The following is a 27,910-nucleotide window of genomic DNA, read 5'->3' as shown; positions in this document are numbered from 1 at the left end:
AAACAACTTGGTACCAAGATCCCGGTCTCCAGATTAACATTGTTTCCCAGTACCACAAGACTCTCCACCTTTTTCTGCTGATGTCCCACCAGTGAAGGAGATTGAGGAGGATGAAGTTAGACATTGTCAGTCTCCCCTGTCAGTGTAGGGTTCCACTCAACATCCATACAGGAACCTGTATCCTCATCCATGACAGGGAAGGTGGGATCAGTTCTGGGCACCATCTACTCTCTGGATGCCCTATTTGGATAGAGAAAGAACAGAGGGCGGTTTGCCTATGCAGCCCCATGTACTCTGTGTGTGGCGCACGGTTGTGTAGAACACGTGCAGGCGGGACAGACACTGCTAAATCTCCAATCAATGGATCAAAAGGTGCACGCACACCTGAAGCAGAGCACCCATCACACATCTCAAAGAACTATAGTTCTGCACAGGGTGAGTAACCTTTCCTTTCTTTCTTAAACAAAATTATCCTATGTATGGTATCTGTTTTAAACACTGATTATTTTTTCTTCTGAAGACCTTCAATCATCATTTGGATCTAGGAAAATGAAAGTTATAGCAGAGTAATTTTAGGAATGTGTTCAGATTTTATAGCACAATAAGATTTTTGGTGTTCTATAGTCACAGAATAAGACTAGCATAAAATCATGTCTTAAAAGCTGCATTTTGCATCCGTCCAGTACTGTAGAGTGAGGCCAGGTCTACACTAAAAAGTTAGGTTGACCCAGCTATGCCACTCAGTGGTGTGAAAAATCCAGACCCTGAGTGACATAGTTAAGCTGATATGACCCCTGTTGTAGACAGTGCTAGGTCGACAGAATAATTCTTCTGTTGACCTAGCTACTGCCTCTCGGGTAAGTGGATTAACTGCAGCAACGGGAGAGCCATCTCGTTGCTCTAGTGAGTGTCTACAATTAAGTATTACATCAGTGCAATTGTGTTTCTATAGCAGTTAAAGTGTAAACATAGCCTATGTAGATGATGGCCTGATCGGATGGCCATCTGGAATGTAGACCAGTTGTTACAAGGCTGATGATGATTTTTAATAACATACTTTCTCCGCATCCTCTAGTAACTCTACACGCTTTGCAGAGTGCCTAACAACAAAATAAGAACTCATGCAATATAATAAAAGATCAACTTCTTAGAGTACAACCACACAGAAACAAGTGAAAGGGCCATGTTTGAAAGAAGAGGTAATAAGTATAGGGTCAATAATGGTCATTCAACAAACACCTTTGAATGTGGGTGGATGAAGCTTCAAAGTGTTCTGTTTTCTGTTTAAGTGGAGCTGGCATAAGGGTATTTCATGGGGGAGCAAGTTTTGCACAGTAAACCAACACAGGAAAAATGTGATCATCTGCTGCCTTAGGTTCTGTGGTTGAAACTAAACAGTGTGTTGAATGTGTGCAGGTTCCCATCAGTTCAAGACTAGCAAAATAACTTTCAAATATAGCTACTCCGAGCACCCATCACAGAGCTTGACTTGTGAATTTGTCCATAGTGTAGTTTGAGCTTTTTATGACAGTGAAACTTGGTGACTTAGTGATCTTCTTTGGATCTTGGTTTTTATATTTTTGTTTTTAAATCTGTTTCCCAAAATTCGAAGTTCCTTTGAGAGCTATTAAAAGTTTGAACAACTTTAACAAAACAAGCACAGCAGTTTCTCTCAAACTTGGTCTGTTTTGAACTCCTTAAAGCATCCTTTAACTGGGCCTATGGATTCCAATTTTAAAGACTCAAGTAAAGACATTTGAAAGAAGCAATAGAAATGTTATAGATCATGGATAAAATTTTCAAAAGCACCTAAGTAACTTAGGAGCCAAGTTCTGTTGTCTTACAATGAAACTTTGGATGCGAAGTCATTTGGGCAATTTTGAAAATTTTACCCAATGTCCATTATGGGTTCAGTTCATCTCTGTGTAGGGGGTCAATTCTGCACAAGGCCCAAACCCCATTTAAACTCCAGGTAAGCCTCAAAATAGACTGTTTTGCACACATTCGTGGAGACGTTAAATCCATTTGGATGTGTTCAAAATAGTAGGCACTAGAAGTGCATCTTAAAAATAATGGATGATATTTCTTGTATTTTGAAGGATTACTTTGACATTGTGAAGAATCCTATGGACCTTTCCACCATTAAACGTAAATTGGATACTGGGCAATACCAAGAGCCGTGGCAATATGTGGATGACGTCTGGCTAATGTTTAACAATGCCTGGCTTTACAATCGCAAGACTTCCAGGGTCTATAAGTTTTGCACTAAACTCGCAGAGGTCTTTGAACAAGAGATTGACCCTGTCATGCAGTCACTTGGATACTGTTGTGGACGCAAGGTATATTTTTCAAGTTTATTATTGCTGAAAAACTAAGTAGTTTGACAAAGAAGGTTAAAAAAAAAAATCTCCTTTAGATACTTATTTTGAATAAAATTAAACTACTAGTTGGAAAGGCTAGAAAAAATTAGACTGTTATGTCAACATAGTAAGGAAGTGGAAAATATCTAAAGGATTCTAGCCAAATTTCTTTCTATCACTGGCGGTGATATCATTTTCAATATGAAGTGTTGAAATATTTTGCTATTATACACAATCCCATATATCTTGCACCCTCTTATCCAGATACAGGGTCAGATCCTGAGCTGCAGTAAGCCATTTTGGCTCCATTGAAGTCAAGGGAGCTGAGCTGTTTTATTCCAGCTAAGGATCTATCCACATCAATCCATATCCACTTGAAGCTAATAAACACATCTCAGTATATTACAGTATACTTTTATAGCACGTTCACTACGTTGCATATTCACAATGTAAAACACACTTTAAAGTTTTTTCACCTTTGTTTTGCAGTATGAGTTTTCTCCGCAGACCTTGTGCTGCTACGGAAAGCAACTGTGTACTATTCCCCGTGATGCTGCCTATTACAGTTACCAGAATAGGTAAGTCCCAAATTCCTGCATTAGCCGAGGATACGAGATCCAGTGAGTGACAAAACAAGTTTGTCTTTTTGTAGCCTAGCACATACTAAGCAGAATGATGATTAACGTCTCGTTTCCTTTATTTCTCTAATAAATCAGCAGAAAATAAGCTTATTGATTGTCCTTCTGTGTGCAACCCTCTTGCAGATAAACCCTTTGGTTTTTTACATTGCAACTTACAGTTCATGGTATTTATATGCTTGTCAGTTTATAGATTCTACACGGCACCACTTAACTAAAGTTGTTTGTATTTTTCCATTAAATCTGAAGCATGACTTAAAAAAAAAGAAAATGGCAACTCAGGAGAACATATCTTTTGCCTTGAGAGAGTTCTGAATAAAAATGTGCAGACGTATCTTCAAATCACTGTCAGAAAGATATCAACTTAAGGTTTATGTTGGAAAGAAAATGACTTTGTGGATCACGCCACTTAAATTGCATCTGGTATTTTTAATATGTTGGAGCACAAAATTAGAACCTGGAGAACTTATTAGTAAAACAAAACTTCTTAATTCAACTCAGTTTCATGAAGTCTTCGTAATCTAAACAAAATTGAGGCTGTAGTATTGCGTATTCATAGTAACTATGCAAATGAAATGTAAAAGGTTTTGTTTGAGAGTTCATGATAAGTTTGACTTCCATAATAACTTCCAGGATCCCATGAGGAGCTGGGAGGAAAAATAAAGTTACTATGTAAAATTTAGTCCTCTGGTTAATAGAGGGAAGAATATATGATTCCATCCATGTTGGTGTTCTGTTTTATTAAACAATGTTTGGAATTAATTTAAACATCAAAATGACACAGCTCTATCATTTTTCTGATATTTTTATCTCCCCCCACTCTTAGAAAATGCATCTATAGCAATTAAGTTCATCTTCTGTTTAGTGTACTTTAATTCATCAGTGCTGTAGTGAGTAACATCTATTAAAAGAAGAAAGAAAAGTTAGCTTTTAGCTTCTTTTAAAAAAGGCTACTAAATGTAAATTAGCTGTGGCTCTAAAAAACTATAGGAGGAGACATTTTTCAAGTTATAGTGTGAAACATTTTCTTGCCACAGATTTGACAAAGCTTGAGCCATGCCAACTTGGAGGTGTACTGCAGATTGCCTTTTAACTTAAGTTATGAAGTAAACATTGACAGCTACCACTTTTAAATTTCATCTCTCTGCACTAAGAAAATCATGTCGGCACTTTACAAAACTGTAGCATCCAACACAGATGATGCAGTTCAGTCTTACAGACTAGATGGGGCAAAACTATGTTTTATTTTTATTCCTAAATTGCACTACTGTCTCGTAGTCTGCAGGGCTGTAGCACAATTCGGAATACACTCAAAACACCAAACCATATTTAACTGTCTGGCACTTTCATTTAGTAACCTGGTTATACAATACAGTTGATTTTTTCATTGTGTAGACATGTGACTCTTAGGGAGGAGTGGATAATGTGGCATCTTTTTATGGGGCATTTTATGTATTAGTCATTTATATGATGTCCTCAGGTGTATCAGATGGTGATGATATTATACAAGATCTTTCCATGATGGACACATTACAAATGTGTGCAGTAATGATTCACTAGTTTATTACTAAATACTTCGTTACTTTTTTAACAAAAATGGATTATGTGTCTGAAACACTTAAAAAAGATAAGGGATAAAAGAGTTATTTGGTTCAGATGTCACGGATTTATGACGGTGAAGGAGCTGTTCACAGAAGCTTTAATTTAGTAAAACAGGGAAGTAGATTATGGATTGGGCCTTACTGATCCTATAATGTTCAGTCATCATTCATGTGTAGCAACTTTACCTGAAGACTTGCCTTGTAGATAGGTCATGTGGATTTGTTTCTTCTGACTTTATTTCAAAATTTTAAAACATATAAAAGTACTGCAAGGCATACAGCTCAACTGGTCATGTTTTGCACTGACACACACTGATGTAAAAAATGTGTGTGTTTTTTCCCACAGTTGCTAAGAGAGGAGAGAACTCATTTGTAAATACAAGATCTTGGGATAAGAATTTCAAACTGATCAGACATTTCCTTCTGATTAAACATCCAGATATTTGAATGTCCTTTGTAAATAATGTTTCTTTTTTTCAAGAGGTGATAGATCACTAGGATTGTTCTTTTAAATGCAAATTCAGTTGTTAGAATGCCAGATATATGGGATTGATAGAGCATGGATACCTTCATTTGGGGTGGGGTGGCAAGATTTTATTTGTTGACTAAGAAGTATAGTGCAGTCTCATTTCACTAGTAATTAAACAGATGCATAGTGAGCGACGGTCTCTCCTCCAAAGAAGTTCCAATCTAAATAGACAAAAAAGACACGGTGGGAGAGGAAACAGGCATAGGGAGGGAATGGGACTTGTCCAGAGTCGCACAGTGGGTCAGGATAGGTCTACACTGCAAATAAAAACCTGAGGCTGCTCTGTGCCAGCTGACTTGGGCCCCGGGGTTCGGGCTGCAGCCCGAGCTCTGGGATCCTCCCACCTTGCAGAGTCCTGGAGTCTGGAAGTCTACGCTGCCGTTAAATTGCCCCTTAACCTGAGCCCCACAAGCCCTAGTCAGTTGGCACAGACCAGCTGCAGGTGTCTAATTGTAGTGTAAACATACCCTCAGTGACAGAGCAGGGTGTTTTGAACCCAGATCTGCAGAGTCCCAGTCCACAGGGGACTGTGTTCTGGTTGAATGAACAGCAGTTCAGTTAGTTTCTTTTCTTAACAGAATACAAGTATGTACCAAGTTATGGAAAGCCTATATTCTGCTGTGCTTATTCACAGAAACAATTTCCTTGTATAATTCCCTTACCAAAATCCTAGCTTTTACCTAACCAAATAGTAAATTAGCATGAAACAAATTGTGTCTAGCAAATCCGCAATAGGCTAAATATCCTTGTTTTTCAACTTGTGTAGTAGAGATCGTTATTGGGGATTGTATAACAGTGTTATCTGAAGCCAGCATATCACAGATTAACTAAATCCTGACAAAGAATGCTCAGGCATTGTGAAACTCAGGCATTTCAGTTAAATAATGGCTAAAAAGTAATAAATCAATAGGTGAATTTGGTCTTCATCTAGTTAGTTCAAACCTGAGCTAACTAGATGAAGGAAATATAAGGAATATTAAGGAAATATATTAATTGTTCTGGAAAATATGCTTAATATTTGGGTACAGATTTGAAACTTGATTTTATATACACGATCAGTTGCAATGGGCAATTATTTACTTAAAGTATATATGAAGGAAAATTATCTAATTTCAGTCGAACTTTGAACCATTAGAGATGTGTATGCAAAGATGTTTGAACCTTTCCTTGATCTGAGCCACTGAAACATAGTGCTATCTTTAATAAGAGGGATTCACAATTATCTAAACAGTCTGCATTTGAAAAGCTTTTCATTTTCAATGTGTTACAAGAACCACATGGTTGTTTTTGTATGACTGGAGTAACCACAGTATTGTGGTGGTGCTGTAGATTTTAATCTTATAATATTGACTGCATGCATGCAAAATTGTTATGGGAAAACTCTGAAAGCTACAGGCAAGTCTCATTTCTTCTGTGCAATTCCGTATTCATCATTATATATCTATAAATAGAGTATCATCTGGGCGATCTGATTGTATAGACCTTCAGAGTCTTTAGGTATCATTGTATTTCAGTTTTTTTTGTTTTCTCATTTTAATTATTTCATGGGACTCAATCCCTGTGAGTAGTTAATTCTGCAGGGGGCTGTGAGCTCTGGTCCTGATCCAGCAAAACACTGCAGCATGTGCTTCTCTTCATGCATATGCATAAGTGCTTTGCTAGATTGGGGCAGGAGTGCTCAGCATCTTGCAAAATAGAATCTGTAATGGTCACAGTATGAATAATGGATCGACTAGCCCTAGAGACTAATTGAATCAGTAAAATGTTAATATTGCCTTCGCTATTTGATTTAAGTAATATGCAATCTAGGGGTCGATCGTGGTTACTTATTGCTCAGTCTCACAAGTTTTTTCAGAGACTATAAACTTAATCTGAAAGTGTATCAGAATTAACAATTTCCAAAACCATTTGAATGCAAAAAAATTCAGTGGATCCATGACCATTGATTTCTCTGGTTATAGCAGTACCTATTTGGCCTAGGTGTTCAATTTGACTCTGAAAATGAGCAGCCTTACTATAAAGAAAAGAAGGGAGTTTGCTGTATCTGAGAAAATGTTAATATGTACACTCACACACACCAGTATTTATTCTGGCCAAAGTGTCCGAAATAGGCAGAATTCAGAAACAAAGTTAGTAGAAGTAGGGTATGTGCAATTAGTACTCTCTGCCAAAATGCTCTTCTGCTTAATTTATAAAATGTCTGTTGTCTCTCTCAATCCCCTACAACCAAAAGGTAACAAGTTAGATCTTCTGCCCCCTCTGCATCATTCTGGCAGCTCCAAAGTCCTGCCTTCATTTAGAAAAAAAACATATTTTTAACTTGTGTTAAAGTAATTCATGTTAACTAATGCACATAAAATCCTAGTGAGGACAAGACAGTTGCAGTTTTAACTCATGTTAGCTATTTGAGGTAAACTCTGGGAGAAAGTGTAGGCTCCAAGATATGGGACCTTCAGATAGCTCTTTTGCAGCTCCCTTCCTCAGCTGCATCCAATGGTTATTGGGCACCACTGAGGAATTAAGTTCAGTTTGTTTGAATTTGGGTTGTTTTACAAATACTTTAAAATTTACGTCTTACTAGTAACATAACGGTTAGTGCCAGTCACAAGAAGAAAGTTCCGCTCAATACATTTCAGTAAGAGCCTGCAAATGACTTCGCTATCTCCATGAAAATACAGCATCAGGAAGCTGTCACCTGGATTACAGTAGTGGGAGAGGGGAGGTATTTGAATGAATGAAGGGGCAAGCAACCCTATTTATTTCCATCCCATACATTGTTGGTTCAGTGTGGCATTCTGAGTCCTATTCTGATGCCTTTTATGCTCATCACTTTTATCTATAGATCTGGTGCTGAGTACTAAAACTGCATTTCACTGTGCTGCCATTGCTGCTTATACTCTCTTCTCGCTCTTAAACCTTCGTACAGCTTTTTTTTACTTTGATCCCGTGTGGCCAGTTTTACTTTCTATGATTGTGGCCTATATTTGTTAACTTTGTTCCTGTTTTAAGTCGTACCCTTTCCAAACATTTAGGGTTTTTTTTCCTGTTGTATTCTTTACAATTCTGACAACTTTGGTTCCAGTTCATCTGCTACAAAAAAATCTGTGTAACTAGATTTTTTTTTTTTCAAATGCAGATTGTATCTTTAAGTAGACCTCTCATTTACTCAACTTGGTTTACTAAATCACAGCAGTGTTTTTGCTGAGTGTCATGGATTGGCTGACGGTTGGTCTAGTGACCCAAAATTGCAACCTGCTTTACATTCAATTTGCAAAGCTTCATTGCAGATCTTTAATGTACTACTTTAAATATATTGTATTTATGTGCAATATATAAAAAGTTGTTCACATATATACATATATTACTTATATTTATATATAAATGGCTGGAAACTCTGACCCATAAGTGCATTTCTGTTAAATGTTTGTCTAGAGTATGGATTTGGTTTCATTTGTAGTAATATACAGTTAGCTGAGCAGTTGGTCACATTTCATTTTATAAACCAAATAACTTTTGAATCTGTAATATTTTTAGAGATTTTTCAACATTAGGATTATTTCTGCCTTTGCAGTTTTACTAATTACATCACTGAATGCTTTTGGCATATCTTCCCTTTTTTTTGTTACTCTCTGTGAAAATATTTTTCAGGCTTTTTGACAGGGTGTTCTTTTCCAAGGAAACTCAGTAATTCTTACGCCTGAAATTATACAGCATTTTCTCTAACTAATGAAAATCAAATCCAAATTCTTAAATTTGAAGGATATACAAATGTAGCACTTCACAGCTACTTATAAATGATTCCAAAATTTTGAATTTGATTGACAACCTATTATTTGTTAGTACAGATGGCCTGTAGTGTATAAAATGAGACCGAATGCTAATCTGTGCTTTGCCTTGGCTTTCTGCTCTGTGTTGTCTTGGTGTTTGCATCTTACCTCTTATGTCTGTGCTGTTTGTTCCCTTCCCTGTTCTCTAATCCTGCCCTTCCCTTCCCTCTGTTCCTTTTCATTGTCCACACTGACCCATCAATCAACCAACAACGCCCCCCCTTTCGTCGTGGTGATCTGCCCTGCTCTGATTGATGGCTCCGTTGCTTGGGTGGCTGTGTAATATGATGGACCAGTTCACCCAAATATGGCCTTCTTGCTGACAGGTATCACTTCTGTGAGAAGTGTTTCACTGAAATCCAGGGGGAGAATGTTACCCTGGGTGATGACCCTTCACAGCCACAAACGTAAGTAATCATGATTCTTCTTAATGCTACATTTAAAATAACGGAAAAGAATTGATTTGGTTGTCTGAAATTGACCATTTGCTGCTTTTAGGGTAAATTAAGGGAAGGTGTATAGTTTCTTACTAGGAGAAGGTTTATATGGGTACAGGTGACTTACTGTTGTTACAGTGTCAGACGATTATCAATATTCTCTGTCTTCATTTCTTCTGTTTGCCACACTCCTTGATAGCTGCCCCATGTACTGTTGATTTCAGAGACAGCAGACGCTAAAAAGTGTAAACAGAAAGCAGATTTTAATGATTCATTGATTATTTGCATCTGCTATTGAAACAGGGCAATACTGCTGGAAAGCCTGATCGGTTACCTTCTTGAAGCACTTATTTCATGAATGAATGCTGTAGCTTTTTTTCAGCCTGACAGACTGGCTTGAAGTGAGGTGCAACAAGGCTTACAGTCAAGACCAGCTATTTTTGGAGAGGGCTTCTTTACTTACTGCAATTTTCCTAGGTTTTTTTGCATCTTGTATTGGATCTTACATTGAGTATATTTGTGTAGTAATCGTAGTGCTTTTAGCTTACTACACAATTAACTAGTTTTGCTAACTGTGGAAAAAAATACATGTTAAAATAAAAATGAGTGGAATTGCTTTGTCTAAACAAAACTGAATTCCCCTGGTGTGCTTTCTTCTTCAGACTTGAGATTTCAATCATTTGCTGCAATTCAAGTAATCGTGATAAGGTCTTAGCTTCATTTGATGTAATTCTGGCAATAGGAAAATTTCATTTTACTCTTTCTCTTTAGAACAATCTCAAAAGATCAGTTTGAAAAGAAGAAAAATGATACACTAGATCCAGAGCCGTAAGTATTAGGTCGTCTTTTTTTTATTAAAAAAGTTAACATGACTTTCTGATAATAACTGTGTAGTTATTACAGCTACTACTTCCTTCTGTGGCCAGCATTTCAGAAACTGGAAACTATATAGCCAGAGCAATCCTCTTCCCCATCTCCACCCAAATAGGTAGCAAAATCTTTACATAGAGTTCTTAGCCCTTTGTATGGCAACTTTTAAACATATTATATTTGGGGGAAAATGTGCCTTTAATATTTTGCACTTCTATAGAACTTTTCATTAAAATGGGGTTGCAACCCACTTTGGGGTCCCAACCCACAGTTTGAGAACTGCATGTTAGGTTGACAGTAAGCTTGAGCAACTTTACTCAACCTGTGTTTGCAACAGTTAGTTGAAAACTTAAATAGATGGAGGTCATAGAATACCTGTTTTTTGCAAGCAGAATTCCATACTGCAGTCCATAGGAAATTTAGCTTAAATATGGATGACCGGTAGGACCCAGGGAAAGGGTCTAGAAAGTAAGAGTTTGGACAAAGGACCATTCTTGTTCTCTTTTGGGCCCACAACATTTTGACAGTTCCTTGTTAACTTAAGTGTATTATACACATTTTTAGATCTTAAATGTAATGGCAGAATATATCCAGTTCCATTTTGGTGTGGAAGTATTTTTCATTGGTCTATAAATTTTCCTTAATGAGGTTACTAGCAAGGTAAATATATTTAATTGATACCCATCCACATAATCTTGTTTTATTGTTGAAAGGTAGCCCTCTGGAGAATTACCTGCCTAACAAGCATTGACCTGGTTTTTGTAGTTTCATACTCTTTATCTCTTAGGAAATTAAGGTAGCTTTTTTTTTCCTTTTTCTTCCAAGCTTTGTTGATTGTAAAGAATGTGGTCGGAAGATGCACCAGATTTGTGTGCTACATTATGATATTATTTGGCCTTCAGGGTAAGTAGCCTTAGATGGGTTTTAGCCTTTCTTCTGCAATTATAATGAAACTCTTAACTGTATAGATCCTGTTGAGCTGTAGATTTACACACAATAATTCTCTTTCAGGGACCACATATAAAGAGACAAACCACCTGTAAATGAATTTTTAATTTGGTTGTTAGTGGCTCCTTTGCATATTCAAGCTAAAATATGTAGGGAGAAACTTGTCCACAAACATTGTTTCCTCTTTCTGAATTACTTACTGTTTGTAAAAGTTGGATAATGGTAGGGGATAAATATTAAAAGAAAGATAAAATGAATGTGCAATATTAGTTACTCATTTGGTGGAATGAGTAAACCAACTCTAAAGCATCTAACATTTTCTGAACTTGATGTACTTAAATTGTTCCTAATCCATATTAAATGATGAGACAGTAGTTCGGGATGCAAGTCATTTTTTTTCTGACTACTACTCTTAAGAGTAAAAGTGTTTAATGGTGGATTAAGCTAGCTGGGGCTGTTTATACTAAATTATCAGCAAAAATTTGTTGTTTTACAGCTTTGTTTGTGACAATTGTCTGAAGAAAACTGGTAGAACACGTAAAGAGAACAAATTCAGTGCTAAGAGTAAGTTTGTGTGGTTTTTTTGTTCATACATTTTAGAATTTCTTCAACCTTTATCTTGCCTGTGCTCCAGCCCCAGTACCTTCCATTCCAAATCCTAGTATATGTTAGGCTTGCAGAGGAGATCTCCCCTACCACTGGTGCAGCTTCACTAATGCTAGCAATATTAGGAGTACTAGTGCAACAGTGGCTGCCATTATTTTACTCAGTGTCATTTAGACCTGCTTTTCACAGGTCTCAATCGTCAGTGCCTGTGCCCTGGAGTTGCACCATGGATAGTGCACTAGGGAGAGATTTCTCAAAGGCTAGACTATGCAGAATTCAATGAACAGCACAGAATTCACTGTTAAGTGGAAGTGATTATATTGGATGGTGCTGAGAGCTGAACTTCTGATTTTGAGCACTTGGGTTTTTTTGCAACACACATATGTATTTCTAATTCTGAGGTATAAAATAAAGCAGAAACTCAAAACTAAACACATAGATGACTGATTAAACTTAAACTAGTTTCCATGTAGCCTTAAAACAGAAATAAATGTCTGACATTTCTGTGCTCAGCAATCAACAAGATTTAAAATATATATGTTGTGCAGACGCATACTGTGGTAGTCCATGCACTTCCGGTGTAATTCAGGAATGTTAAATGATCAGTTGTTTCCTTTTACAGCTCTCTCTGCTTTTTGAATTAGTATAAAGTAATAGAAATTCTCAGTTTTAATAGACATCATATTTAGTTGTCATGTTTTATGTCTAGAGCTTTTTAAATACATTCTAATTTCAAATTTTTGTCAAGCTGTAGTTGAAATATTAATTAAAAAACGAAAGGTTTTCGGCACTTAGGGCAAAGTGTTCAATCTGCTGTGCTAATCTTTATTGCAGATTGTGTACACGTTAACTCCACAGAACACCAAGTGATGTCAATAAAAGTTCCATGTACAGTACAAGTGCTGAATATACAATAAGGACCAGCACTGCAGAATATGGCATTCATCGTGAAGAGAGGAAAAACAAATTAAACATTAGACACCTAGGAAATTCAGAGTTAATTTAAACAAATCCAAACATTGGAAAGTATGGAAAGGCATGCAGACAACCTTAACTTATTCCACTGTGGTGATGCCAGCCTCCAAACTTTCCTCCTTTGTTCTTTTCATATTTGAGGCCATTATTTTGAACACTGTAGTTTTGTAATTAAGGGTTTGCAGAGTAAGCAAACACCCTACGTTGTATGAAGTGGTATTTTTGGATCAAGGACATTTTTGAAGAAGTTTAAGAAATTCACAGACTGGAGCGAACATCTCTTCAGTTTGTAAAAGCCAGAGTATTGATCCGGTGATCACAACTCACTGTACTCCCATCTTCCCTTTGTTATCTTTGTTCGTAGAGGCAGTCCATGGTAGCGGAAATGTTAAAGATTGAGAAGACAATGCATTTGTACAGCTTGCACAGACTTTTGTATATAAGTTGTAACTGTTCTTTGGCAACACACTCATTTTCGCTTTTTTCATGTATGTGCCATACATTCATGAGCTAGTCTTGGGAGATGTGTGTAAGTAGATGCAATAATTCTTATTTACTGATATTTCTGTAATTGGTGGCACATGGAGTTTTGGGGTGGGATTTTCAAAATTTTCATTGGCCTAGCTCGGCTTTTATTGACGTCAATGGCAAGTTTTACCATTTACAGTAGTGGGAGCTGTTAAGCCAGTGCTGCGTGCTTTTGAAAATCCAACGCATGATGACTGTTATGGAATTTTAGTATTCTGTATGTCTACTCTGGATTTTATTAAGCACAGTTTTATTCTCTGGACATTTTATGACTGTACAAACCCCAGCCATTATAAGATTAAGAATAATGTATTCTGGTGTTTGTGGTTGCTGTTGAGACTAACCTGTTATGGGTGGGTAAGGTTGTTTTAGCGTTTATTCCCGTTCGCCTCCCTCAGAACATCACTACAGAGGCAGAGTTAAGATTGTCTGAGTGCATTTCTGTACTTGGAAATGTTTGGTTTCTTTTAAGTTTATTCATAACTTTGAGTTTCCTGGGTTTTACGTGTGTGTGTGTGTGTGTGTGTGTGTGTGTGTGAGAGACTGTATTCTTGTAAGTTTTTTTACCCTTAGGTTACTATGCATTACTACCAGCTTAACTTTTTAAGTGGGATTTTCCTTGGTTTTTGTTACATTTTTGAAGTATACATGTTTCCTGGGCACCACGCTGGAGGGGAACTACTTCATTCCCTGGGACTCCCTGCATGCCTCCGGGGGGAGGGTGCGTCTTGAAATGGTGAGAGGACTCCCCCACACTTCTCCTTTTGCTCCAACCCAGCAAGCCTTCTACTAGTCTCTTCTTCCGTTTGACAGGTGCAGTTAGGCTAATAATCATCTTTGACAAGCCAAAGTTCCCCTCTTTGATTCCTACCACTTGTTGTGCGTAATTTCCCTGTATTGCCCTCTTCAGTCCTCACATCTCACCTCCTCACACTTGCCCCTTTTCTTTCCTTCTCTGATCCAAGAGGATTTCTTTAGCCCCCCCAGTGACATCAAAAATAGTAATAAACAGGCATGACACCTCCCCGCAAGATGAAACTGGATTGTCTTATTTGATCCCTTCTTACTCTCCATAAGAGTTAAGGTTTCTAAATAACTTGTCTGTAGAAGGTGTTCTAAGGATTAAAAATACCTAATTCATGAATTCACAAAGAGCTGCATCTGTGTGTGAAGTTTAGAATTCTTAAAACCTACCATAACGTAAAACACATGGGCCAAAAAAGCACAAGATGCTAGGGGACAATATAAAACACAGGTATTTTTATAAAGTGGCATATAAAGATCTTTAATCCTGCACATTCCTCCTGATTTAATTTCTTACTCTATTTTAAGCATTCCAATTTGCAAAAAAAAAAAAAAAATCTTATTGCTCCAATAAAAAGTTAGAAGTACACTGAAAGTAGGGCTAAATTAAACTTTAATTATGGAATTGTTACTAGGATAAAATTAACCCCACCACAGAGGCACTTGCAAGGTTCTTTGCATCACTTAAGTCCTTAATACGAGGCATTGTCATAGAAAGTCCAACTGCAAGTGGGTGGCTTTTCAGAGGTCCTGGCCAGTATAATGAGTAGCAAGAATATTGTGTGGAATCCAGTGGGGCTGGAACTAGGGATGCTGCCTCACCCCATGGCTTGAAATAGTAATAACAAACACCAAATACATGGTTTCCATCCTCAGCACCCCAACTGTAAAAATTGTTCTAGCACCCTTGAATACCTACAAAAGCTGCAATGATGGCATAGGAAGAAACATCATGCTTCCATTCATATTTTATTGGGCCCAGGGTTCCCAATAGCATTACTTAAAAGCGTAGAGGGAGAGAGAACGGAAGTATATCTAATGAAAATACTATCTTAAAAATTAACTAAAAAGAATTTTCAGTTTTAAAAAAGTTAAAATAGAAAAAGAAAATAATTTCTTTAGATTTAAAGTGTAAAAAAGGAATACTTTAAACTGTGAAAAATAACTAACTTCTACAGTTACTGAGCACATATGAGGTCCAGACTTTTTCTCCTGTCTCTCGGCTGGGGATATTAACTACATAAAGATTGCATGAAAAGAAATACATATTAAAGGAAAAGCAAGCTCTAAGTAACCAGAAATGAACAAGAAAGATTGGAATTGAAAGGGGAATGTATTTTGTTCTTTAGAAGTCACAGGTTCTAGCAGTTCAAAAGGTTATTATGGTTTAAATCTGGAACATACTCCTATGTTTGGGAATTTATAAACAGATATTTGACACTTTATAGTTCACCATTTAAACTACATTAACTTGTAAAGTAGTGAATTACAAGTTATATTTACCACTCAGACCTAAACAGAGCTTCATATGTCTACATGCTGAAAAGATCTCATAAATGTCTGATTTTATGTGCTATATAGTATGCTATGTTACCAAGGTACAGTGTCCTAAACAGCCTGATTTACTTGATTTTTGTGGCATTGTCTGACTGCTGGTATTTTAATAGTAGGTAAAGAAAGACAAATCCTGTGTAAAATCAGACTTCAAATTAAGTTTGTACGGTGATGGTAGTAGTTTATTATATAAAAATACAATTTTTATTTAATCATATTTTTGAGTTAATAATGTCTCTTCTCTGTGGCTGTTTTTTGCATTGGTTCCATGACAAATATTTGCTTAAACCAAAGGTTTTCAAATTCCTTTAGAGTATGGATCATATTTTAATAGATACTTTGCATTTAATTTAATATAAGTTTTGTCGCGTGGGGGGGGAATAATTTTTACAGTTTCATTTTGTTCTTCAGTTCATCTTCTCCACCCCACTGTTTTGTTCCTCTCTCCTTTCCCTGCTCTCTTGTAAATATTGCCTGGCCATCTGGTTTCCTCCTTCCCTTGATGTTACTCTCCTGCTGGTAGCCCCCTGAGGTGACTGGCAATCCTAGCACACTGGTGGCTTCAGTTCCTAAGAGCAGCTTCAGCTTCCCTTCTTTCTCCCCCTTCCCCCAATTTGTTTTAATAGTGGCCCCTTCTAGAGATGTAGAAACAAGGATGAGAAGTCAGTCCTAGGTAGACCACAGGTTAAGAACCACTAGCTTCAACAACAAAATTTGCAAATAGTGTAAAAGAGAAGGGCTTTAAAAGTGCATTTTCCCATAGAAAGCTTTTCTGGGCAATTGCTGTCAACTTCTCCAATATCCAAGCTTCTTTTTTTTCTTTAATTTCAAACGTTCCTGGTTGCAAAGATAAACTTCCAAATATAAATTTAATTTAACTGTTATAGTGTCGTCTTCCTAAATATGTAGAGAGATGGCTCCAGTATCTCTGTTGCTGCTCAGAGCTCTGGTCAGTTTTTACTTTGCTGCAGTTTGGCAGTCTTGTCAGTGTTCACTATGCCTGTTCAGAATCATTTGGTCATCTGAAAAACTGACAAGACTCAGGTCAGTTTTAGTTTGCTACTTGGGAGAATTATGACCAGCAACGGAGGAAGGACCTGGGGCTGTGCAGTGGGGAGACTTGTAAACTGACTAGAGAAGAGTGGACACTTCCCCATTCAGCACCCAGAAAACTTAAGGGAAGGACAGTGTAGCAGAGACCAGCTTTCCCTCACAGAAGGCATTTGGCTAGTAGAAGGTAGAGGAATGAAGATCCCATGCCATCATCACAGCAAACAGGAGGCTCTGTTGAGGAAGAGACCAGAGAGAGAGTGTGCCACTTCTGCTTTAGGCTGAGCATTTCAGATGTGTCGGACACCAACTAGCAGGAAAAGATGGAGATCCTGAACAGCAGTGTGCATGCTTTTTTTCCAGTGACTGGTTGGCTTCTCTATGGCAAAGGGTTGGAGGGGGGAGTGAAGGCTCCGGCTGGAAGTCTGGGCTCTGGGTCACACACAGCTCCACTCCTCTAGCCCAGCGAAGTTTGGGGGAAGGGGCTGGAGAGCTCAAACACAGCTGCAAGCGCCTCCCCCATGGGCACAGGGAGCGGAAGACAGAGCCTTTCCCATGCAAAGTTTCCCACTTTGCCAGCAGTCCATGGAGCTGCCCGCAGTGGTGTGAGTGGTCTGTGCCAGGGGGCCTGGGGCAACATGACACTCCATCCTGTGGGGCGCAGCAGGGTATTGGGGCAGAGGCTCAAGCACCTCTCCCGCTAACTGAGTCGCTCATTAAACTCACCAGGTGAGTTGGCTGCGGTACAATGGGCAGGGGGCGCCCCTGCTTGGCTCAGGGTTTTAATTCCTCTCCACTGCGTATGACCCAGCCCTAGCAGCTCCAGCTGGGCTGGGGGAGGGGCACCTCTCCCCACCTGAGTGGCCTGTGATAGCCTGCTGCATGGCCACATGACTGAGAGGGAACTTAGCCCAAAGGTAGCCCAAGCTCTCAGGGTAGTAGGTGCCAGATATGTTTTTCAAGCTTTAATAAGGATTGTCTTGAAAATAAGTTTAAAACTCCTTCTGTAGCTTTTTATAGTAACTGTATGAACTGCAGCTGAGAGCCAAAAACATAGTAGCCTGTTAAGAGAGAATATTAACATTTTTAGAGCAGTCAAAATGCTTGGCTTCTTAAGGATTGTATTTTAGGGTTAATGCTTGGGTTGGCATGGATGTTGGTAATCTCTTGCAAGCATAATTCTATTCTTGCTCTATACATCTGTTCATTTGGCCTTCTCCTTAGTTTCCATGACTTACTGTGCAATAGCACAGAGTGATGAAATGACTTTGAAGGGAATCACTTGGTAGAATTACCCACTGAAAGATGTTAAAATGAGGACAAAATCATTAGAATTCATTACAACTGCTAGCTAAAAATATGCTGGATGCAATTACTAGTTTCATATAATGGAACTATGCACCTTTTTTCTATGTTCTTAAGATAGAAACATTGCCAAAATTAAATACCACTTTTAACAATGATCTGCAGGTGTAAACTTCAAGCCCAATCTACTGTAATATGATGTGTGGAATGTCCCACATCATCGTTCAGCGTATTAGTGTTAAAAGTGGAAATGATACAGTTTTCCATTGATCAAGTTCCTCTGCAGTCAGCACGCAGTCTCCCATGTAGTGACACTCCAAAGTGTACTGTGCTGATGTCCTAACCACAGAATCCCACTAGATTGTGGAGTTAGATTATCGAGATGTTAAGGAAGGGGTATGCTTAGGGTTAATTTTTATATCGAGATTTTTAATATGTTGTATATTTTTATATATTGTCATACGAAATAAAATCTTAGACTGTAAGCTCTGTAGGTAGGAATGGTGGTGTCTTTTGCGTCATTACAGCTGTCAGTGCACTCTTGGGTTTTAAAGTAATCTTCAGATGGGTATTCAGTTCCACTACTACGTGAACGCCCCAGGTGGTCAGTTATAAGAGACAACAGTCTTGCCTCCTGGCTAGATGGCAACTGATTAAGGTTTTGGCATGGAAATTTTTAGTACATTTCATTGCAGAGGTGAGGGGGGAAAGAAGATAAGTAATGAAAGGGTCACCAGTTAATGTAGTTTTTGCTACATAAATGAGTATCATACGGGGGTTGAAGGATGAGGCCCCTTCGGGAGGTGGGGTGGGGGGAGATTGGAGAGTAAGCACCCTGCACTCACCCCATAGACTCCTGTCCCTCAGAGTTGGACCCAGCTCCAGGCATTGCAGACTGGCATACGGGGTTGCAGCACACTCAGATTTGGCTTGTCCACCCCTCTGTAGGTGGAGATGGAGGGGTGGACAGGCCAAACATGAGTAGCAGTGTGACCTGGTGTCCAGGTCACAACACCACTTGTTCTGGGGGCCTAATCAAATGTGTTTTTACAGTCATTTTTCCAAGATTTCACTGACTTTATTTAAATTTACATTTCCGTGACCTCTGTGACAAATCACATAGCCCTACGACTGATGAATAGTAGCTGTGGGAGACTGTAAATTAAATGTAGCAGGGTAAAATGGGTGACCATGAGAATGCATATGTGAATTATGCCAGCACCTTGATTTTAGATAGGGAGGAAATATGCTGGTAAGACTAGAATAATTAAATACAGTTTGCCAAGTAGTAATTTGTATGTAAAATTATATAAATGATTTAAAAAGCAGTAGCAATAAGCCCTACAACATAAGGTACTTTCATTTTCACAATTTAAATGACAAGGGTTATTTTTCTTTAAAAGTAAAGTTTTGAAAGACTTTATATTTTGAATGTATTAAAAATTGTATCTTTTTGTCTGTAGTGTACTTTTTTCATGAATAATTTTTAAATGTTATGAAAGAAGAAAAACGGAATTAGTGGAGCAGGGATATACAGGATGTGGACTTGAACCTTTAGGGGCTTCTTTGCCTGTGCAAATAACTATTAAAGCTCAATATGTACATTTTTATAATTATGTAGATTACTCAGACTGAAACCTCTGTTTTAAAAACAGTGAAATCTCCACTGAAGTCAGGAGGTTTTTCATTTCTGTTGACTTGCTTTGCTTCAAAAGGTGTGGCTGGGAGCCAGATTTATAAACTGATGTAATCTCTGTCAAGCAGCCAAATGAGTGTTTTTCTTACAAGAAAAATTTTGCAGTATTTAAAAAATCTCCTACAAATTTTAAATTACCATAAAAGCCTTCTTTGTTAGCACATTTACAAAGTGTTTTTTCCACTGTGGTGTGGTTAGCCTGCCTATAAGAGTTGTGTAAATTTAACTTTTGCTAAGAAGGTGACTTTTTATTTTGGCTGTAGAAGGTAACTCTAATTCTCATGCAATAGTAAAGAAAACTGAAAGCACTATGACTGCATCCTAGGAGCAGTGAGTCAGAAAGATCTCGGACACTGTGATTCAATCTAAACTATGCTTCAGTTTCCCCAAACTTTTTATCACTACTTACTTGGTCTTTGATATTTTTCCCCCTTAGGGCTTCAAACTACCCGTTTAGGAAATCATTTGGAAGATAGAGTAAACAAGTTTTTGCGGCGACAGAATCATCCTGAAGCTGGGGAAGTCTTTGTCAGAGTCGTAGCCAGTTCAGATAAGACAGTAGAAGTAAAACCAGGAATGAAATCCAGGTTAGTCCTCTCTTTTATTATGGTAGCATTTTGATGTATATTTCTTGTGTAACTTTTTGCCTACCTAGGTATAGTAGAACCTCACTAGTTTGCACTGGTTTGGAGACACTTTGTAAATTATCAGAGTTTGGGAATTGGCAAGCAAGTGAACAAACATAATGAAGTCAATACACCATAAAATGTACTTTAATTTATTTTGGGAGTTGTATTTTAACTTTTAACATCGCTATATTCTGTAGTGTATTTTATAAAAATAATGCGACCTTAGATTATGCAACATTGAGGTCTTTTATTACTATTAAATCTAGAAGAGGTGAGGAAAAATCACTATTTTTGTGCAGATTGTAGGATGTGCAATTTAGTACAGTGCAGATTAGTAAAGTTCTACTCTAGTAACATTTCATTAATTATGTTGCCTTTCTGTATACATTGGCTTCTGAAAATGCTTTTATAGTAAATGGGTTATTTCATGACAAATGGGATGGTTTTTGAAAGGCTTTATCCATAAAAGTACTTTAGTTTTACTCCAAAGACGGCAGAGTGTTGACTGCATTTCAGTTAGTAACTTCAATGCGTTATAACTAATGTACCGTTTATTTAGAGGCTGGCAGTTTCTTTGGACAATTTTGTACTTTGTGTTTACATATTCAATCATAAGCTAATTGTATGGAAAAACTTTTGTCTCAAAGCTTTATGGAAACTGGCCTTGCATTGCCATGATGCCATTTTAATATGATTCTGTACTCTGCCACAACTGGTACTTAAATTTTTCTGAAGAATTAAAAAATGTTGTAAAGATCTGTTTCCTTTTTGATAGAATTTTAGAGTCCATTGATAGATTTCTTCCTTTCCTGCAGGTTTGTGGATTCTGGTGAAATGTCAGAGTCCTTCCCTTACCGAACTAAAGCTCTGTTTGCTTTCGAGGAGATAGATGGAGTGGATGTGTGCTTCTTTGGCATGCATGTACAGGAGTATGGCTCTGACTGCCCACCTCCAAATACCAGGTACTTTTTCATTTCTACAGCAGTGACTGGTGCACATGGAGCCTTTTAATACTTTAAATACAGGCTAGCTACCCATACTTCCACATACTGAAATATTCGTGGCACATGCAGTCTTACTATAAAGTTAAGTGTGAAGACTTTTCCACACCAAAAAAAAAAAATTGACAGTCAAAATGTTAGTAAGTACATAAAATTCAAATCTGTCTACTTCCATGCTAGCATTTTCCCTGGTCTCTCAATATCTTTGTCTGTTGTCCAAAAGGTGAAACACTGGCAATATTTCACTTTTATTTCAGCAACTTTACATCATGTACTTTAACGTGTCTCTTTGGTCAGTGAAAAGTAGTGCTCCTCTTTGAAATCAGCTGCAGTCTTTATTTTCCAGGTCCCTGCCCAAAGCAACCAAGTCAGTGGCTGTTGTAAAAGCTGAACACCAGTCTATGAAAGCTAATGTGGTTTGTATTTGAATCATTTTCTTTTTTTGTTTTCTCCCTCATCCTCACAGGCGTGTGTACATATCGTATCTAGATAGTATTCATTTCTTCCGACCCCGCTGCCTCCGAACTGCTGTTTATCATGAAATCCTTATTGGATATCTGGAGTATGTGAAGAAACTTGGGTGAGCAAAAGTTGTCTGAATTCTTTGCAAAATGATGCTGTAATTCAATGTCATGTGAACAGTATGGTTACTCTATGTAACTTTAATTAAAGGGTAGACTTCTCTCTTACTTTGGGTGTGGGGAGGGCTTTTGATTTGTTTAAGACAATCTCTTACCTTCCTTCCACCATCTTCTCAAGAGTCTTATGAAACAGACACCTCTTCTCCCACAGTGGAGATATTGTTTGGATTTCTGCACCAGTGAGCATATAGTGGTGTTTTCCCCATACTGGGAATGTTTTTCCTTAATTTCTCTTTCCCTTTTTAGACTGAGAGAATCTCATTCCCTCCACCCACTAAACTGGTGAGAGAGTTGGGTACTGAATAGCCCATTCAAAGCCTAAGTTCCATGATTAGACCATGGGCCCTTGTATAGAGACAAGCTATTACTGCCATAAAACTCCCCAACATCTTTATAAGGAAGCAAGAAGTCTGAGTCCATTTGTAAATGTGGTTGGGTTTATGTATAGAAAAGGCAAAGGAATTTAATTACAATGCTGAGTGTTAATTGAGATGTTATTGGTTTTTGCATGTAACCTGCAGGTATGTGACAGGTCATATTTGGGCCTGTCCCCCAAGTGAAGGAGATGACTATATTTTCCATTGCCATCCCCCTGATCAGAAAATACCAAAACCCAAACGCTTGCAAGAATGGTATAAGAAGATGTTGGACAAGGCATTTGCTGAGAGGATCATTCATGACTACAAGGTTTGTATACCTTTTACTGGCTGGATTGATTTTACAGTGTTCGTTATATCTAGGCTACTTACTACACTTCTTCAGTGTAAGGGAAGAGGCAGTGACTGTTCTGCTTAATGTTTTATAAACATTTACATTCTTAGCCATTATCTTCCTTTGCTTACAGTTTTCTGCAACTTTCACCTCTGAGGTTACAGCCTTTTAGTCTGGGTCTCTGCCTTAATGGAAATTTTTTTGTGAGCATTTGAGCAAAACTAATTCAGCCAGGTTTGGCTAGAGAGTGGAAAATTAAATAAATATCTAGATAGATAGCTGTACAGTATATAGATACATATTTTAATCAGGCCTATTTTAACAGCAGTGGTCCTGAAATGCCTGGAGGTGAAAGCTGAATTTTGGCATGGAAATAGCCTTTGTCAAGGAAAAGTGCTTTGGAAGATGGTGGCAAAAATTGGTTTTGATTTGACCAAGTTATGACCCATTGAAAATCGCAGGCTAAAGGTGCACAGTTCATTTGAAAGGAGTTTTCTCACTGAGTTTATGAAGTATGATGCTAAGGAAAGTTATGCCGTTCACTCTTAATTAGCTAACTTAGCTGAGTAGTGAATGGAAAGCTCTGTAGTGCCCTTGTCACATTCATTGCTTATCTTGTAACGGAAAAGCTGTGCAGCTTGTAAATTTGTAGGAGAGATGTTCTTTCCTAGGGGTATAGGACACTTGGCTAATGTTTAGCCTAATAACCAGTTATTTTTTTTCTTTCAAAAAACTCTACTTTGAGTAATGGTCCCTATTGTATTCCACTGAGGGTTACAAAGGAGAAAGAGAAGGCTGCTAGAGAATCTGTTCTTTTCTGATCATACAAATACTTCGTTTTCAAAAAACTAAACATATATACACATTGCTAGTAACTTTATAATCATTAGCTGTGCAGTTGTATTTGTGATAGTGTTTTAGAATACACTGTAAACTCCTCCATGTAGAACCAGTTCCTTTTCAAGTGTACTAAAAAAGCTTTAAGCCATGTGAGTGCAGCAGGTATGCCTCAGGTTCTGCTATTGACTTCAGGCTTTTTTTTTTTTTTTGGTATTCATTCAATCTTACTGTTATGTGACACATTTAACAGGACATCTTCAAACAAGCAACTGAGGACAGGCTGACGAGTGCCAAGGAGCTGCCTTACTTTGAAGGTGATTTCTGGCCAAATGTGCTGGAAGAGAGCATTAAGGAGCTGGAACAGGAAGAGGAGGAGAGGAAGAAGGAGGAAAGTACAGCAGCTAGTGAAACAACAGAGGTAAGTTAACCTTCGCATACAATATTTGTCCCCAGATCAGAAGTTGTCCAGGTTGCTAATCTCAGCTAGAGCTCATACCCGATACTGATGATGCAATTCAGAACTAGGAGAAAAAAATATTTTTTGTCTTTCAGTTGAGTTTTTAAACCAAAGTTCCTATCAGCTAAATTTCTGGCTTCTTTCCAGATAAAAGTGAAAAATTTTATGGCACTTTTTAAATAAGAGTAGCAAAAGCTTCCATGTCACAGACAACATTCCTACTTTCTTTTAAAATGTTTTCTAAAACCCAGGGATGTCTGTGAGCTAATTTGGATTGCACAATGGCTGCCCGGTTTGCTTTACAGCCCCTTCGCTGAATTTCTAAATTCAAGCTACCTTAAAATATCTGCATTTTGAAAGACACTATTTAAAGGCTGAATTCTTCTTTCTATAGCAAGCCTATGCATGTCAATTTGCAGTGATAGGGGATTGAAATGCAAATGTTAGTACTGCAAATTACTAAAGTTTTTTTTTCATTGACTTAGCCCATGATTCTGGATGGTGTAGTTTCCTCCAGTACCGAGTGTGTTCCAGTCCCCAGAATCATCAATGGCACTGGGGCATTTACCTCTAGCTTCCCTATCAGCCCCACCCTATTCCAGCAAGGAGTCAGTGACCAAGATGAGAACCTCTTTCTGGTCTCACACCATGCCCCATCATTACAACAACTGGGCCCTCGCAGCCACTTTCCGATCCCCAGCACTCCTGGTGCGGCTACCCTTGGGTGCAGCCACTTTCTCCCATTCATCAGAGTTACTCTCACAAAAATCATGACAGGCAACATTGTGACAGGTTCAGTCACAGAGACCCCTTTGGGACTGTCACATGATGTGCTGAAATTACCTCTGAGCCCGTTTTCCCTGCCAGCTTGGGACTCCCGAGCCCTGCCTTGTTGAGACAGACACACTAGCCTGCAGCAACACAGACTCAGGGTCTCGTCACACCCCCAAAGCTGCATACTTTAACCAAAAACAGCTCAGCAGGTTACCTCTCCAGCACCCAGATACCCAGTTCCCAATGGAATCCAAACCCCAAATAAATCTGTTTTACTCTGTAAAAGCTTATACAGGGTAAACTCATAAATTGTCCTCCCTTTATAACACTGATAGAGAGAGATGCACTGCTGTTTGCTCCCCCAGGTATTAATCACTTACTCTGGGTTCATTAATAAACAAAAGTGATTTTATTAAGTATAAAAAGTAGGATTTAAGTGGTTTCAAGTAATAACAAACAGAACAAAGTAAGTCACCAAGCAAAATAAAGCAAAAAACTGATTACAGGTAATATCTCACCCTCAGAGAGTTTCAGTAAGCTTGTTTCACAGACTAGACTCCTTCCTAGTCTGGGCCCGATCCTTTCCCCGGTACAGTCCTTGTTAGTTCCAGCAGACATCTCAGGTGGTAAGCAGGGGTTTTCTCATGACTGGTTGCCACTTTGTCCTGCTCCAACCCCTTTTATAGCTTTGACACAAGGCGGGAATCTTTTCTCTCTGTGGGTCCCTAACCCTCCTTCTAAATGGAAAAGTACCAGGTTTAAGATAGATTCCAGCATCATGTGACATGGTCACATGTCCTGTGAGACTCCAGCCTCCATTCTTCCTGGGCTGGCCCACACATACGCAGAAAGGTTTGTAAGTAAACAGAACCTTTTACAGTTCGTTGATTTTGAAGCACCCTTAATGGCTTCCACTTAATATGTTTACATCAGTAATACAAGTTTGTCTTATTCTCCTAACTCCAGACGTAGAAATAATACATGCAAACAAATAGGATGAACACACTCAGTAGATTATAAGCCAGTGGTTCCCAAACTGGGGTTAGAGATTCACAAAATGTTACAGGGGGTTCTCAGGAAAAAATTCCCTAATGGCGGACAGAGCTGTCCCTACGGACCCTGGGCAGCACTGAGCCCCTGGACTTCCAAGAGCTAAGCAGATCAAAGCAAGCATATCTATCAGACTGAGGAGATTTAAACTTCAAGACTCCTTATAAGAAATGGAAAGGGAGGTTGATATTTTTTGCTGTTTTTAAAATTAAATAGGCAGCTAGTATTGTTTTTAAAATTATTATGAAGAACAAGTTTAAGCTTTGTTGTATCACGCGTTGTTTGCCTGGACTGCTCAAGACCTGAATGCTTGTGTAGGAGGAACACTTTGAGTTGGCTTCTTAAATACCTTCATGTTGTTTCACATCTGATACTCCTTGATGAAACACAGGAGCCTTGTCTGATAACAGGCTTATTCAAAGTGATACAAGCTATGAAAGTGAGATCTTGGAAGAGTGTTGCCATTTTCATAATGTAATAAAAATACTGTAATGATAAATAATTAATAATAAATAGTGTGTAATCATATCATTAAAAACAAATTTTATATGTCCAAGATCACTGCTTTTATAATTTATACTCAGGTAAAGGAGAAAATCCCTGGAAATACTCAGTTTTAGGAGGGGGTTCACAAGACTCAACATTTTAGTGAAAGGGGTTCAAAGGTTGTTTAAAGTTTGGGAACCACTGTTATAAGCTTTGTAATGATACCTTACAAGAGACCTTTTACACGAAGCATATTCCAGTTACATCATATTTACATTCATAAGCATATTTTCATAAAGCATATGGAGTGCAAGGTCACAAACATAGCATGCATGTTTTACATAAATTGATAGGGAGGCGCCAGGTCACCCTCTTTTGCTCAGAAGCACTAAAACTCTGGAATTGGTGCACCCCCATAATGTACTCATATTCAGAGCCCCAGAACCTTAGGAGGACACTTACGAGGACCAGGAGGCCAGACTAGAAGAGGAAACTAGATGACAAATATCTCCTCTTCCTCACCAGATGAGGCAGTGATGCCCCCAGATATATTGCATACCTCCTTCTCTTCAAGAATTGCTCTCTCAGGTAACAAGGCACTTTTAGATCCTGCCAAGATTATCTGGCAGATACCAATTTCTGTTGCGCCAACATACAAAAAGGCCAACAAGAAGTACTACGTACCCCCAAAAGAGGCAGTCTTTTTTTTTTTTTTTACACATCGTCAACCTAACTCTATTGTGAATGCCATTAATTCACGAGGAAAGCAACACCACACTAAATCAATGCCACAGGATAGAGACTGGAAGAGGCTCGACTTATTTGGAAGGAAAGCATGCTTCTCAGCAACTCTGCAATTCAGGATTTCAAACTGCCAAACCTTAATGGCAAAGTACGACCATATGAATTATGGAAAACTCAGTGCCTTTATTTACCACTTGCCAGAAGCACGAGAACAGTTTCAAGCCATCATCCATGAGGGCCAGCTGGTAGTGAGAACGGCACTACAGACCACACTGAATGTTGCGGATGCAGTGGCCTGCTCAGTTTTAATGGTGGTGGTAATGAGGTGGATTTCATAGTTGCACCTCTCAGGGCTGCCAGAGGAGTACAGATGATGGTTGAGGACCACCTTTTTGAGAGCTCCAGACTCTTGGCTGACAAGTCCTCCGCACTCATACTCCTTGACCTTGACTCCAGTACATTGTTTGGCGTTTATAGGGGCCAAACTCAACACAGCGCAAGCGAGAGCATTCTCCCCACAGCACAGTTTCGACACCCTGACAAGTCTCAGAGACAGCCAACAAATGTCAACCAGAAATTGCCTCCGGCACATGGCAGCATGCACGTTTGTGACATCTCATGCCCGACTACACATGAGATGTCTACAGGCATGGTTCAGATCTGTTTGCACTCCAAACAAAGACAGGCTAAACAAGCTGTTAGTGATACTCTCTGGGGTTAAACATTCCCTGGAATGGTGGAAAGCCCTATCCAAGGTCTGTGCACGGATCCTATTTGCGCAACCCCCAACAATACTGATTCTAACAACAGACACCTCTCTGATAGGCTGGGGACCCACCTGAACATCTG

At 38.5% G+C, this 27,910-nt stretch overlaps 1 protein-coding gene across 2 annotated transcripts in view; it reads left to right on the top strand.

Annotated features, from left to right (window-relative positions):
* Nucleotides 1–27,910, top strand: part of CREBBP (CREB binding lysine acetyltransferase) — a 177,942-nt gene that overhangs the window by 136,872 nt on the left and 13,160 nt on the right. The window contains exons 18-28 of one of the 2 annotated variants that reach the window (XM_074965683.1): nucleotides 2,100–2,339; nucleotides 2,850–2,938; nucleotides 9,252–9,362; nucleotides 10,164–10,220; nucleotides 11,088–11,165; nucleotides 11,707–11,774; nucleotides 20,165–20,315; nucleotides 21,173–21,319; nucleotides 21,825–21,938; nucleotides 22,521–22,686; nucleotides 23,801–23,968. In XM_074965683.1, coding sequence (XP_074821784.1) covers nucleotides 2,100–2,339; nucleotides 2,850–2,938; nucleotides 9,252–9,362; nucleotides 10,164–10,220; nucleotides 11,088–11,165; nucleotides 11,707–11,774; nucleotides 20,165–20,315; nucleotides 21,173–21,319; nucleotides 21,825–21,938; nucleotides 22,521–22,686; nucleotides 23,801–23,968 — 1,389 coding nt within the window. The remainder of the gene's footprint in view (nucleotides 1–2,099; nucleotides 2,340–2,849; nucleotides 2,939–9,251; nucleotides 9,363–10,163; nucleotides 10,221–11,087; nucleotides 11,166–11,706; nucleotides 11,775–20,164; nucleotides 20,316–21,172; nucleotides 21,320–21,824; nucleotides 21,939–22,520; nucleotides 22,687–23,800; nucleotides 23,969–27,910) is intronic. The other variant, XM_074965684.1, reaches the window with a different exon arrangement.

Source organism: Natator depressus, chromosome 10, assembly GCF_965152275.1.
Source record: "Natator depressus isolate rNatDep1 chromosome 10, rNatDep2.hap1, whole genome shotgun sequence".
In the NCBI taxonomy this organism is placed as follows: domain Eukaryota; kingdom Metazoa; phylum Chordata; order Testudines; family Cheloniidae; genus Natator; species Natator depressus.
Note: the sequence above shows the minus strand (reverse complement) of the source record. Positions and strands in the feature narration are given on the sequence as shown.